Source organism: Atractosteus spatula, chromosome 2 (assembly GCF_055471065.1).
Source record: "Atractosteus spatula isolate fAtrSpa1 chromosome 2, fAtrSpa1.hap1, whole genome shotgun sequence".
NCBI classification, from domain to species: Eukaryota; Metazoa; Chordata; class Actinopteri; order Semionotiformes; family Lepisosteidae; genus Atractosteus; species Atractosteus spatula.
The window spans coordinates 75,101,575-75,113,807 of NC_142707.1; the positions used below are offsets into that span (position 1 = coordinate 75,101,575).

The window sequence follows — 12,233 nt, forward strand, 5'->3', positions numbered from 1 at the left end:
TGCATTATAAACTCACTGATCACTGAACACCTAGCAACCAGTAGTCAAGCTGGTTGATGATGTTGCCTTGAACTGCTGCCACCTGCTTCCATCAGAGAAGCCATTCTCGTTGCCGTGCAACAGCAAAGGAGTGAACAACATACAGTAGTTTATATCATAGAAGTGACGAATGGGAGCTCGCAGTTCTTGGTTTCCTCAGGAACTGTGGGCATTTCCACAGGAAGCCACATTCCTCTCGGGGGTACTCAGACTCACTTGGGCCAGATTTCCCAACCCCCTGGGAAATCAAACCAAACTGGGTTATGCCACTGGTACAGTGCTCCGTCATTGAGCCGCTTCCTATATAACGACAGTGCACCTGACAGTTCCAGTCTCATGTTCAGCATCAGACCAGCAGCTCCAAGTTCTCCACCAGCTCCCCACATGGCAGGGCATCCTGCCCCGACGACCGCGTACGCCAATCAGACCAGACCAGTTCACCACCACAGCTTCCCCTTCTCCATCCTGCCTCGGCCATCTCCGAGCCCCGCCACTTCCCTCCGGAAGTCACCGAGCTCCAGCCCTTGGACTACCAGCCTGTCAGCAAGAACCAGCAGCCTCTTCCAGCGAGCGTCACAGTCTGGCAGGGCTCGGTGAAGTGCTGCAGATCGCGGACCGCCATGCTCAAGAGGCCCAAGAGGCTAATGCACTTGAGCAAAGGCAATGAGGGGAGCTGTGCAGGACTTATCTTGCAAGCTTTCCTGCACGACACGATACAAACCAACTCCACTGCTTCAGCATCTCTCCAGGCTCCTGCTTCAGTCCCTGTTCAGGACCTTGTTCCTCATCCAGCCCAGAACTCAGAGAAGCTCCCTGCTTCTCGGAATCACAGCTACATCCTCCCCTTTCCTGACTAGGGATCCTGATGACCGTGAATGTCACTTTCAATTGACTTGCATAAATGGCATTTTAGATTGCTGTGTTAATATGACTTCATTTTTTTTTTGTTTGTATGCATGTTTGAAGGATGTTCATGTACCCAGGAACACAAATGAAGTGCCTTGTGGAAGAAATAAAGTTCTTCCAAGTCTAAGAGAAGGTTCTGAGTAAGCAAATAAAAAAAACACACTTGGATATAAACAAGCTTTTATTTTAACAGCGTTACAGAGGAAAAACAAAACACATCTTTAAAGCTGCTAAAAACCTAAGTGTATTTTTGCTATACACAGGGTCAAAAAAGCAAACTGACATCAACAATGGGTTTCTGAAATTCATGTCATCATATTGCTAAGAAAAGTTATTTTTTATCTACAGGAAAAGATCAAATATTTCTTCAGAACAAAATTCTGAAAACAATTACACAAATTAAAAAGCAAATTAGCCAGAGGAAGATCTAAATCGGTTTAGACATCAAGACAAAGTGTTAAAGATAGCAAAAGTGTTCTAAAAATATAAATCAGATGAATTATGCCAGAGAGTTATGGAAAGCAAAGAATTAAGCTGCCTAAAATTTAAGGTTTTTATTAGGAAGAAGTTAATACAAAATACCTCCCCAACATGGAATGTTTAAGTTGACTGCATCTGAGAATGTGTTGGCACTGTAGTGCAATGTCCTTAATGACACAGTGCTTCGTCTTACCTGGTTCCTTTATATATATCCGAGGAAACTTTGCTGCACATTTTTATAGATTATGAGGTACATTGACCAGTTCCAAATCTAGGCTGCTCACTTAGTTATACTGTGTCTTAAGATGTATATTTGTTCACCCATCAGACTTCTTATGATGTTTGTTAATCCAATACCATTCTGTACAAACTAGAAAAGTATCCAAAGTAAATGTTTCTTACAATAAAACTGATCACGTATAAATTCTTTTTGTTTTTAATAATGGTAGACAAATTTGCAAAAGCACAGAAAATACAATGAAAATGATCTAAAAATGTTAAGTGGTTTTCTTAAAAAACAATAAAAATAATGGTATCATCCTCAGCTGTTCTTCTTGCGTAGCTGAACAGCTGCTTCATTCGGTGGATTTCAGGATTGACTTAAAAATCCAAGTGTCCTCTTCTCAGTTCTAAAAAATAGTAAGAATAACACAATAATAATAAAATCATAAAACAGCAAATAGAAGCAAAATACTACACATTTCTTTGAGATCTTTTTTTTTAGCTCTTCTGTATTCAGAAGATACTACTGTAGGGCTTGTTTATTCTTAATTAAAACTTTCTATAATTAATAATAAGCAAACAAGAGTTAGTTCAGCATTAATCAGCAGTGTTAGTCATACTGGCTTTGACGGAGCACGCAGCACACAGCACACATTTTCCCCTGGTGTCAAACTGTCGATGCTCCACATGTCGCTGTTTATGCCAAAGGGGGTAAACTGTTCACTTGGTAACAGATCACATCTTTCTTCCTATGCTCCCAACCTCTTCTGTAAAACTACAAAATTAATTGCTGGTCCAGAAGCCTTTCAATTTTTCTGAACATAAAAAATAAATGGATATGAAAAAACAGAAAGAGAAAACTCCCAAGCAGGTAGAAATGGTAGACTTCATAAAAGCAAAAGCTGATATAGTTCAAGGGGGGAAACTGAACTCAACAATTGCATGAATTTCGTTATCAAAAAATGAAAATGCATATATGGTTTTAGCAATATACTCATCCTTGTGTGCTGAAAATAAATATATATTGTAACGAAGGCTCCAATGTAGGGAAGAGCAGATCGCTACAATATGTATTTATCCTTCAGAAACAATCTCATTAGAACAGCTCCTGAGTCTGGCCTGGTTTCCTTCACAGCTTTTTAAGGCGTTACCCACTGGAAGGTGGAGGTACATTTTTTTCCCCCCCATCTGCTCATAAATTTTAAAAATGATGATGAAACACAAACTTAACAAGGAGTATGCCACACATGAAACAATGACTTGATAAATAAAATATTTACTTCTTTAGCCCTAGCCACCTTCTACAAATAAGACTATTGTTGTGTGACTTTTGCAACAAAAGGAACTCTAAATTGTACTAATCTATTTATTTTTCCAGAATGAGATTTGACCTTTCCTGAGGTGGTATTAGTGCATTTAAACTTCAGTGGTGCAGTACAACAGCAGTACAAGCTGAAAATAAAGGCTCTAATTGCATGTGAAAAAATACTGTGGTGGCAGGGCTACCATAGTTTTCACGGTCCCAACTTCTTTTGTATATATTTTATATAGATTATAGTTTTAATCACCTCCAAAGATAATTATCAATTACGAGATTATATATATATACAGTTCAGCAATCATATACATTGAGTGTACAAAACATTAGGGACGCCCACTCTTGAAATCAACTGACGAGGTGAATCCAGGTGAAAGCTATGACCCCTAATTTATTTCACCTGTTAAATCCACTGCAATCAGTGTAGAGGAAGGGGAGGAGACAGGCTGAAGAAGGATTTGAGACAACTTAAGACATGGATTGTGTATGTGAGGGAGAAGAAAAAATAGTGCCTTTGTGAAGTGCCTTTGAAAAGTATGTGATAGTAGGTGCCAGGCACACTGGTTTGAGTGTGTCAAGAACTGGGTTTTCCAAGCTCAACAGTGTCCAGTGTGTATCTGGAATGGTCCACCACCCAATAGACACCCAGCCAATGGCAGGCCGGTGGTCAAAAATGGCTCCGTCTTTGATGAAAGAAGTGAAAGGAGGCGGGCACAAAATGTGCACATCAACAGACAGTCGACAGTTCAGTACAACACTGGTGCAGGAAAATCCATAAAAGAACGCGCCACTCACCACACCTCAACATGGATGGGGTGTGGGAGCTGAAGAACTTTAAGTTCTACTTCTTTCAGGCCATGTAAACAGAACTTATTTTGGAGGCTATGATTTTTTGGAGGACAGGATGCCAGGGTAACACCCCTACTCTTTGAGAGAAACACCCCGGGATTTTTAATGACCATAGAGAGTCAGGAGCTCAGTTTTATGTCTCATCCAAAGGACAGCGTCTATTTTACACCATAGTGTCCCTGTCACTATGCTGAAGCATTAGGACCCACACAGTCTGCAGGGTGAGCACCCCCTACTGGCCCCACTAACACCTCTTCTAGCAGCAACCTTAGATTTTCCATCCAGGTACTGACCAGGCTCACACCTGCTGAGCTCCAGTGGGTTGTCAGTAGTGTGTTGCAGGTGATATGCCTGCTGGCTTCCAGTGCCTTTGAAAAGTGCCTTCTAAATGTAACTGCTTAAAACTTAAGTGTATAATGATTTGTACCCTATGCTCTGCACTATATTACTAATACTTTCTAATTAAACACGTGTCACTAATATTGAGCCAATTCCTAATACAACAAGGCAGATGGTAAAATGCCAAATATACCAGTGTAAGCTAAAACGTCATGAAATTTAACATTATATGCAAATATAATATTTAAACAAATGACATGCAGACAATTAAGACCTTATGAAAAATTACCAATTAGTTTAAAAAAAGTCACAAATACACAAATTTGATTGCTCAAGGCAAATTCATGTACCTCGCAAGCAGAAATTCATTTATAAAGAAACTTTGTTCATCCACTGTTGAAACTCTTCAATGAGAATAACATGTCTTTAAGCAAGACTTAAATTGCTGGGAGGCAATCGTTTGGTCTTAAAAAACACTACATAAATACAAGGAACTGTTATTGTTGTTCTTGGCAAACTGGGCTGTAATTTTGTGCTAGTGTAAACTGAGATGGAAATATTACACATACCTCAAGTGAACCACTCTGAAAGTGTGTGATGTGTCAAGATGCACAATCAAAACTGATTCAGATCTCACAATAATTACTGATCTTGGATATCAGAGGTACTGCAGCAAAGGTACAACCAACAAAAACAGTGATAGAAAGGAATTCAAGAAATAACCTAAGGCTGTAAAACATAATAAGAAAAAGCACTCCAGGCTGCGTGTAGCATTTGATAGTGGTTTTCAAAGACGTCAAGCCGGAAGATAATGTCAGAGAAGCAGAAGAAGAGGTGACGAGGCCTCTCTGAATGTTGCGGTCCCTTACCTGGCATTCAGTCCTCCCCCTCCTCTGTGAGCTCGGTCTCTTTGTGCACCACCACCCGGGTCACTGACATGTCAGGGTGCTGCTCTTTGGCTTCCTTAATTGCCTGGGCCAAGGCCTACCCAGAATTCCACATGCAAACACAGGGTGACGACAAAGTCAAAGAAAGTGGCAAAACAAAATGAAAAGCAAATCAGTCAAGCTTGCCCTGGTGATTTAAGCAAATTCACTTATTTACTTGCGATTCTGTCTGGTCAACAGGGTCTTGTATGGAAGAAGAGCAGAGCAGGATGAAACCGAGCTGAAAGTTGTTAACTGCAATGTTGAAATTAGTGGCACAACAGACTGAGATCATGAGATAAATCTAGCTGGTGAGCGAGTCTCTCCCTGCCCTGTGCCCAAGTACCCAACACCTGCATCTCAGTGTGGCCTTGTTTTTGTATCTAATGAACGCTCCAGGTTCTGTCTCAGCAGTGTGGTAAAAATGACAAGCTGGAGAAGACTTTAAAGGCTCTCTGACAGTTGTATTGGATGTTTCAGTACAGCAGAGCACAGAGGCAGAGAAAGATAGGCTAAACCCACAGGAGATATCCATCTTGCTTATTTTAATGGATTACTACATGTTTGGGATTACTATTGTTTTAGTTAGTAAATGTTATTTTAATTAACCTAAACCCAATGCAGTAGTACTTTAATTATCATAAGGTAGGATTACCTACTGTATGTCTCGTAACCACACATACCATATACTGTAGTATATTATGCAACTGTATAGGGGTGGACATGATCATATGCTAATTGGGCTATTTGTGATGATTCTTTGCATTGAACCCTTGCAAATGTTAAGACCCTTTTGTATAAACATCTTTTCTTTAAACAGGGGGACATTAAAACACGCCTTTTGAAGGTCACATTTTCTTTCCTTTTTGCCTAAAGTGGTAAAACACACTTAAAATACATATTTGCAAAAATCACCCTCACTATCACCAGTGAATACAGTCTCATTGTTCATCTGAGCTGCTTTCCCAATGTAAAGTACATCTCATTCATGTCACCAGCAGATCGATCGTACTTTCAAACAGCCCTGTTTTTGTTTTTTTCATGCTGAAGTGCAATCAAAGCCAAAACCAATCTAAGGGTCTACAAATAGAAGAATTGGAAAACCTGTATCCGTGTTTTTATTTTTGTGATGTACTATAAATATTTACTATTTTTGAGTCATTTAGAAATCCACGACACTCCCTATGGCTGAGAACCTCTGCTGTTCTGTAATTAACTTGACTGAGCTCATCTTGTTTATAAGCCTTGTCTGCTCGTTTCTGTGGGAAGGATGTACTGTCTGCTCAAACATTAATAACTCCAAATGGCATTACTATCATAAAGTTGTTTGTAAATTAATTTCTCAGATATTAAGTTCTGAAAACCACTTTTAATAAGCAGAAGGAGGTAAATTCCATATCAATGATAAATTAGTGGGAGGATTAAACTAAATATTTAATTAATATTTTCTTTACTCTGAACATGGATTGTTTATCCCTTGTGAGTACACATTTTCCAGTTGCTGAAAATTTCTACTAATGCACATGACATTTGCAAAACCATTTCAATAACAATTTATTGGAATCATGCCACTAAGCCTTTCCTACATTATATGCAAATAAAGAGATCAATAATATGGACAACCTTTTACATTTCCTGTACCATATAGATTTACAAAGTACAAGAATACTAAGTAGCACTGTTTTTTCTATTATATCAATGGTACAGGTGATAATTGGTGGATTTTAATGAATTGCAGTGTTATACACTGCTGTGAAAAAGATTTAGCATTATACTCTTTTTAAGCAAGCTTTTTCCTTCTTCATACAAAAACAATTCTATTGCAATCTCCTACTGAACATTTAGCCATTTTGTTTCAAACTAGAAGTTTATCCTGTTAGTTCTTTATTTTATAACAGGAAGTAGCATTTTACCATGATACACATTTACACACAGAAACTGGAGGAACATATGACAATAAGTCAATTATATTTAGCTGGTAAATGTGATGTATTAGGCACTACATCTCTTCATATTGCTCATGTAGTTTACCTTAAGTTATGAATATTTGTTTAAATTCTGATCAATGTAAATTAGATTAATTTATATAAAATTATATAAATTACATTAAAGTTTGCTGAACAACATGCTTGGTTTCTTCTTGCTCAGCTTAAGTTCTTGTAATAGTAGAAAGCACTAGTGGAGCAAACTACTTATGCTCATAAACTTGTTGACTATTCCAGGATCTAAGACTTCTGCACTGCAGTGTGAGATACCAAGAAACATATGAATAGGGATAACATTTTGTCACAGTAAAATATGTAAATATCACATTATCATTTAGAAATCCAAGACATTCTCTATGCATGAAAAGTATGGAACAGCAGAGGTTAACAGTATAGTCAGTACAGTCATAGCTGAAAGCAGCAAATCTAATGAGTAAGCCACAGGACAAATACTTTTCAATTGACAGATTCACTAAGCGGACAACAGTTACAGTTGAATTGTAATGCTGTTTGGCTGCAGCTTCAGTCTCAAACAGAGTTTGATTTTGCAAATTGTTTTGCCTTTCATGCATGTTTGCTACTGATTTCTATATACCAGCCCTATCCAAAATGTTACATTTATAATGGCAACAATGCACAGTAATTTAAAACACCTGTGCTGCTTACTTTTTAAGTTTAAGATTTAGATGACTGCTTAGATTTCAAAGCCAATGTGCAAATGTACAGTTTCCATGGTAGCAGCAATAGCAGTAACAATCATATTCCTAGCCATGACATCACAGCACAACTTCACAGAACAGAGCCAGTACTCACCTCATCGTGGTCAATGTCTGCATCTCCTGTGATGACAATGCGCTTTTCAATCCTGGTCTCAGAAAGTCCACCTTTTACTGTCTGAGGGGAAAAAAGTTAATCTAATAAATACACTTGTGGTTGGAGCATATGGATAAGTAACAATGGAATTTACAATTCAGACCTTAATTAAATGGAAAATCATTAGAAAAAAAGCAAATATTTTTGCACAGTTTTGTAGTTTCTTTACATCATATTCAGAAACTACTAATTACCAATACAGAACCATAAAAATAACTAAAAAAAATCAACCACAAATCCAAAATTGAAAAAATGAAATTTAATTTTAGAGAATTAATGTCTATGAAACACTTGATTCATTATAGCTTCCAATTTAAAAAGACTGAAGAGAATGGAACCTTTAATCTCTTTTTTGGGATATTACACCAAAGAAAATATCAATTATTAATGTGACAACATCAGAGGACAAGCTATGCCTTTTCTCTAAAGATACAACATTCTCAAGTGGCATGTCACTGTAACATTTGGTTGGTGACATGGCCCTCAGTGCACATTTAATGATGACAACACTCTCCCAGACTCAATTAGCTGTCATAGACATGACAGGCTTGCTAATGGCTCATCTACAATCTGCCGTCCACTCTGTCGCTAATGCTCATACCTACAGCGACAGCATCACCGTGTGCTTCCTGTCCACACCTATAGCTAGATGGATCACTGGCCTTCTCCCATTTGCAAACTCTCTTCTTTATGTTCTCGACTAGTGACAGAAGCTTACAATGAAGTTAGGGGTCGCCGACTTTAGATTACAGTATTCACTCCACACTTGTTGCTCAACGTTATTAACATCATCTCTTTGGAGACGGTAATTGTTTTTGACAATGTCACTAGTATTGTATCTATGCAAGACAAAGAGTCAGTTCATGAGATTTTGTGTGAAAAATAAAAGCGCAGCTGAAATTAAATATTTGTTATAAAACTCTTTTTAGGGTTTTAAGTTCTAAATGTGCATATACTGTGTACAATGTACATTTTTAACACATTACAGGATTTACGTTTGTTAGTTAAAAACGAAGTTAACCTACTGTACATGCTACAGATTTGTTCATTTGATCATGTACTGCTTTCTTCGGTTAGACCATTTCAAGATGTTAGATCTTATGTTTGCCAAGGGATTACTTGCAATACCAAAGATGGTGTCTGCAGGCCAAATCTCAACACTGATATCTGACAATTACAGAATCTACATCCAATGAAAATACCCTCCACATTCCACTTGAAATAACCCGAGATAATACTAGACACAGAAGAGAAACCATGGGTAAAAAGTTTTTAAAAGAAATAAGGAAGAACAGCAAAAATGAAGACTGGTAAAACTAAAAAAAATTGTAAAACAAGGAACTTCTCAAAATCGGGGTCGTCTCTGCCCCTTGACTTCTCGAACACAATGATACTAGGTGGTGCGTCACCTACCTGCCCTTCCCGAGCCATTACCTTGGTAATGTGTGTAGTGGTGGTGGTGCAGAGGGATTCAGAGGTGATGGTCTGTGCAGTCATGAGAATGCCAGGTTCACCTTCTCCACCGCCATCCAGCTTCAAGACAAAAGGCACTACAAGTTCTCATGCTTTCACTTAAGGCCGTTGCTGAACTAGGACATTCAAAGAACGCCCAAAGACGAAAAACTCTCTGGGACAAAAAGTACAAAATATGACACAGGTGCCGGACAATCCTGTGCAAGTAAAGATTACCGCAGTCAAAAGAGGTGTATTAAAGAGACGTAACTGTTTACGTAAGGAGAGTTGTGCTTTCCTATACAGTAACAATAAAGCTGGTCAATGCACATCTTTCATTGAAGCATCTTTATGATGAGGCTAAAGGACCTCACATTTATTTAAACTCACATTTATCAAGTACCGAGGCTGTACTCTTACGTCAGTTTGAAAGTTTGGTAATTATGTGCTCCATACTGTATATTCTATTCTCACAAACTGAACTTGCATTGATCCTTTTATTTTACTGAAAATTATAGTATTAATGTGTGCAATGAAAGCTAAGTACTTATTTTCCAATAATTCAAATCTATGCTTGTGGAGATCCACAATAGCTTACAAGCATGTAAAGATATTGGGTGAAATCCAATCAAGAAATATGGCAGAGAATTTTGTTTAATTATTATCTCTCAGGAAGTCTCTCAAAAGAGTCTCTCTCCTTCCATATACAGTACTTTGAACTGTTTGGACATTTTTGGAAAAATTGCCCTTTGATGTAGATGACTAACTTGTCATGATATCGTTTTTATGTATTTATACCTGAGAAGCTTCATATGTGATCGTTTTAGTCTCAGTGTGCACTATAGGAACTTCTTTTGTTGATATTTCCATTTTCTGGGCAGCGAAGGCATCAGAGATGGTCACCATCTCAGTCTTTACCACAGGAGGCTGCAAATGGAGATCAAGGCAGTGAACAAAACAAACACTACAGTCTTTGTCGGCCAGCTAATCCACACGCATGCCATGAATACAACATCAAGCACAGTGCCATCTCTACAAAGGCTAAAAGGCTCCGTTCTCACAAGTGACAAATGATCTCAGTACAACCCACAAAAGTAAAAGATTGGGCAGTGAAAAGTGACATTCGGTTAACACTATCAGTAAGTAAACAGATGGTTTAACCAGTAGGAGACAGCAAATACAGAGTTCACAAGAAAAAATTACAAAAAAAACTATTAAGTGTTAAAAAAAACTTCCAAATTCCAAAGGATTCAACATATTTTTAAAGCTACAGGATCAGTCACAATAAATGCTTTTTAAAAAACCCAACATAAATGATCAGTACAATAATTACTAGATGCTGTTTCTCTACCAAATGAGTTATCGGAAGGTCAAGATTTTTTCTTGTGTTCAACATAGAATTATGAGGGTTAAAAACTTAAAAGGAGCATTTTAGACAGGGGAAACGATCACATCGGCTTTCACACAGTGAGCTACACATGCATACTTCTCATAGCAAACCACATGCATTCGACAGACAAGAACACGTATCACGCTTCCACTAAACAAGACAAAACACATTCACATGGACTAAGACTGGGACACGGAAATAAATCATAAATAATAAGTGAATAATCAAGTTGTAAAATGCAACTAAAACTTAATGAAAGAATGGAATATTTCAACTGACAAGGGCTGCTTCAGTTTAAGAGAGGCAGCCAGAAACCAAGACCAAAGCAGGCAGAGCTTGTGCTGCACGACCAGCATGTTTCTGCATGGGGAGGTAACGGCGTTTTTTTGTCAGGCAACCCACTGTGAAAAAGAATAGGGCTTCAATCCCCACTCATTCGCTCTTAGGTTTTCAGCAACAGCAGGAATGGGAAGACAGCATGAGAAAGCGGCAGGTGGCACCAAAACGAGTCCGGGTCTAGAAAACCTCGGCGAGCCGGAATTTACCTCCGAGCAACAGATAACCTGCGGAATGTGCTCAGTTTCACTGTGAAACATGTCTCCGTTTACTCTGGGCTCCTCCACCGTCGCTGCTTCGGGCAGCTCCTCGGTCTCCATTCGGCCATCCTCCGCTTCATGTTCTTCATGCTCTTCGACATCTTCCTCCACCGCAGCGTCTGAAGAAGAGAGAGGCGCTGCGACTTCGCCTGCTGGCGTCTCTGCCGCATGCATGCTCTCCCGCTGGGAGCCCTTCTCCTCTGGTCCTGCTTTGATCTGGTCCGGGGACACGCCAGTCACTTCAGGATGGTACTCCACTTCGTCCTCGCTTTCGCTGTGGCTGCCCGAGGATGTGCTGGCCCTCTTCTCCTCCTTCTCCTGCTTCTCTGAAGAGTCGCCAATCTCTGGGCTAACGGCGGCCTGAGCTCCCGTTTTAACTTTGGGGGTTCTCCTGATCTCTTCAATGACTACCGTCTCTTCTATCTCAACCTCTGCCTGCTCGCCCGTCTCTGGTTTCTGTTTGTCATCTGAGCTCTACACAGGGAAACAAAACAGAAACGGATGGAAAACGCAAACATACGTGATGAAAGCAAAACAAAAAAAACAGAAGGGAAAATAAAAAAAGACAAACAGATGGTGAATGGATCACACGTGGTGTTTTGTGAAAGGTGTAAAACAGAAGGAAAAAGGAAATCATGAATGCTGAAATAAATGAACTCGAAACATGTGTAGTAGAAAATGATGCGATACTAAATGAATCTTATAACTAAAGTCCACCTCGGTAACGTCTTTGCTGCCTGGTTGAGATCCATCTGTTCTTGTTGGGGTTTTCTGTGGAACATAAAAGCAACCAAAGGAACCAGTCACTCAGACTTTACTATCATCGGGAAACACAACTATAGCACTGTACAGGTTCCA

General features: G+C 39.0%; 1 protein-coding gene across 19 annotated transcripts in view; it reads right to left on the reverse strand.

The window, feature by feature from the left end:
• Positions 1-1,108: 1,108 nt before the first annotated feature.
• epb41l2 (erythrocyte membrane protein band 4.1-like 2) overlaps positions 1,109-12,233 on the reverse strand; it is an 87,749-nt gene continuing 76,624 nt past the window's right edge. For 6 of the 19 annotated variants that reach the window (XM_088932466.1, XM_088932410.1, XM_088932509.1 and 3 more), the window contains 7 exons: positions 12,093-12,146; positions 11,325-11,849; positions 10,188-10,316; positions 9,351-9,470; positions 7,878-7,958; positions 5,023-5,137; positions 1,109-2,054 (listed from right to left, as the gene is read on the reverse strand). In XM_088932466.1, the coding sequence (XP_088788592.1) occupies positions 5,030-5,137; positions 7,878-7,958; positions 9,351-9,470; positions 10,188-10,316; positions 11,325-11,849; positions 12,093-12,146 (1,017 nt within the window). In that variant the 3' untranslated portion in view covers positions 1,109-2,054; positions 5,023-5,029. The remainder of the gene's footprint in view (positions 2,055-5,022; positions 5,138-7,877; positions 7,959-9,350; positions 9,471-10,187; positions 10,317-11,324; positions 11,850-12,092; positions 12,147-12,233) is intronic. The other 13 variants (XM_088932525.1, XM_088932500.1, XM_088932492.1 and 10 more) reach the window with 5 other exon arrangements.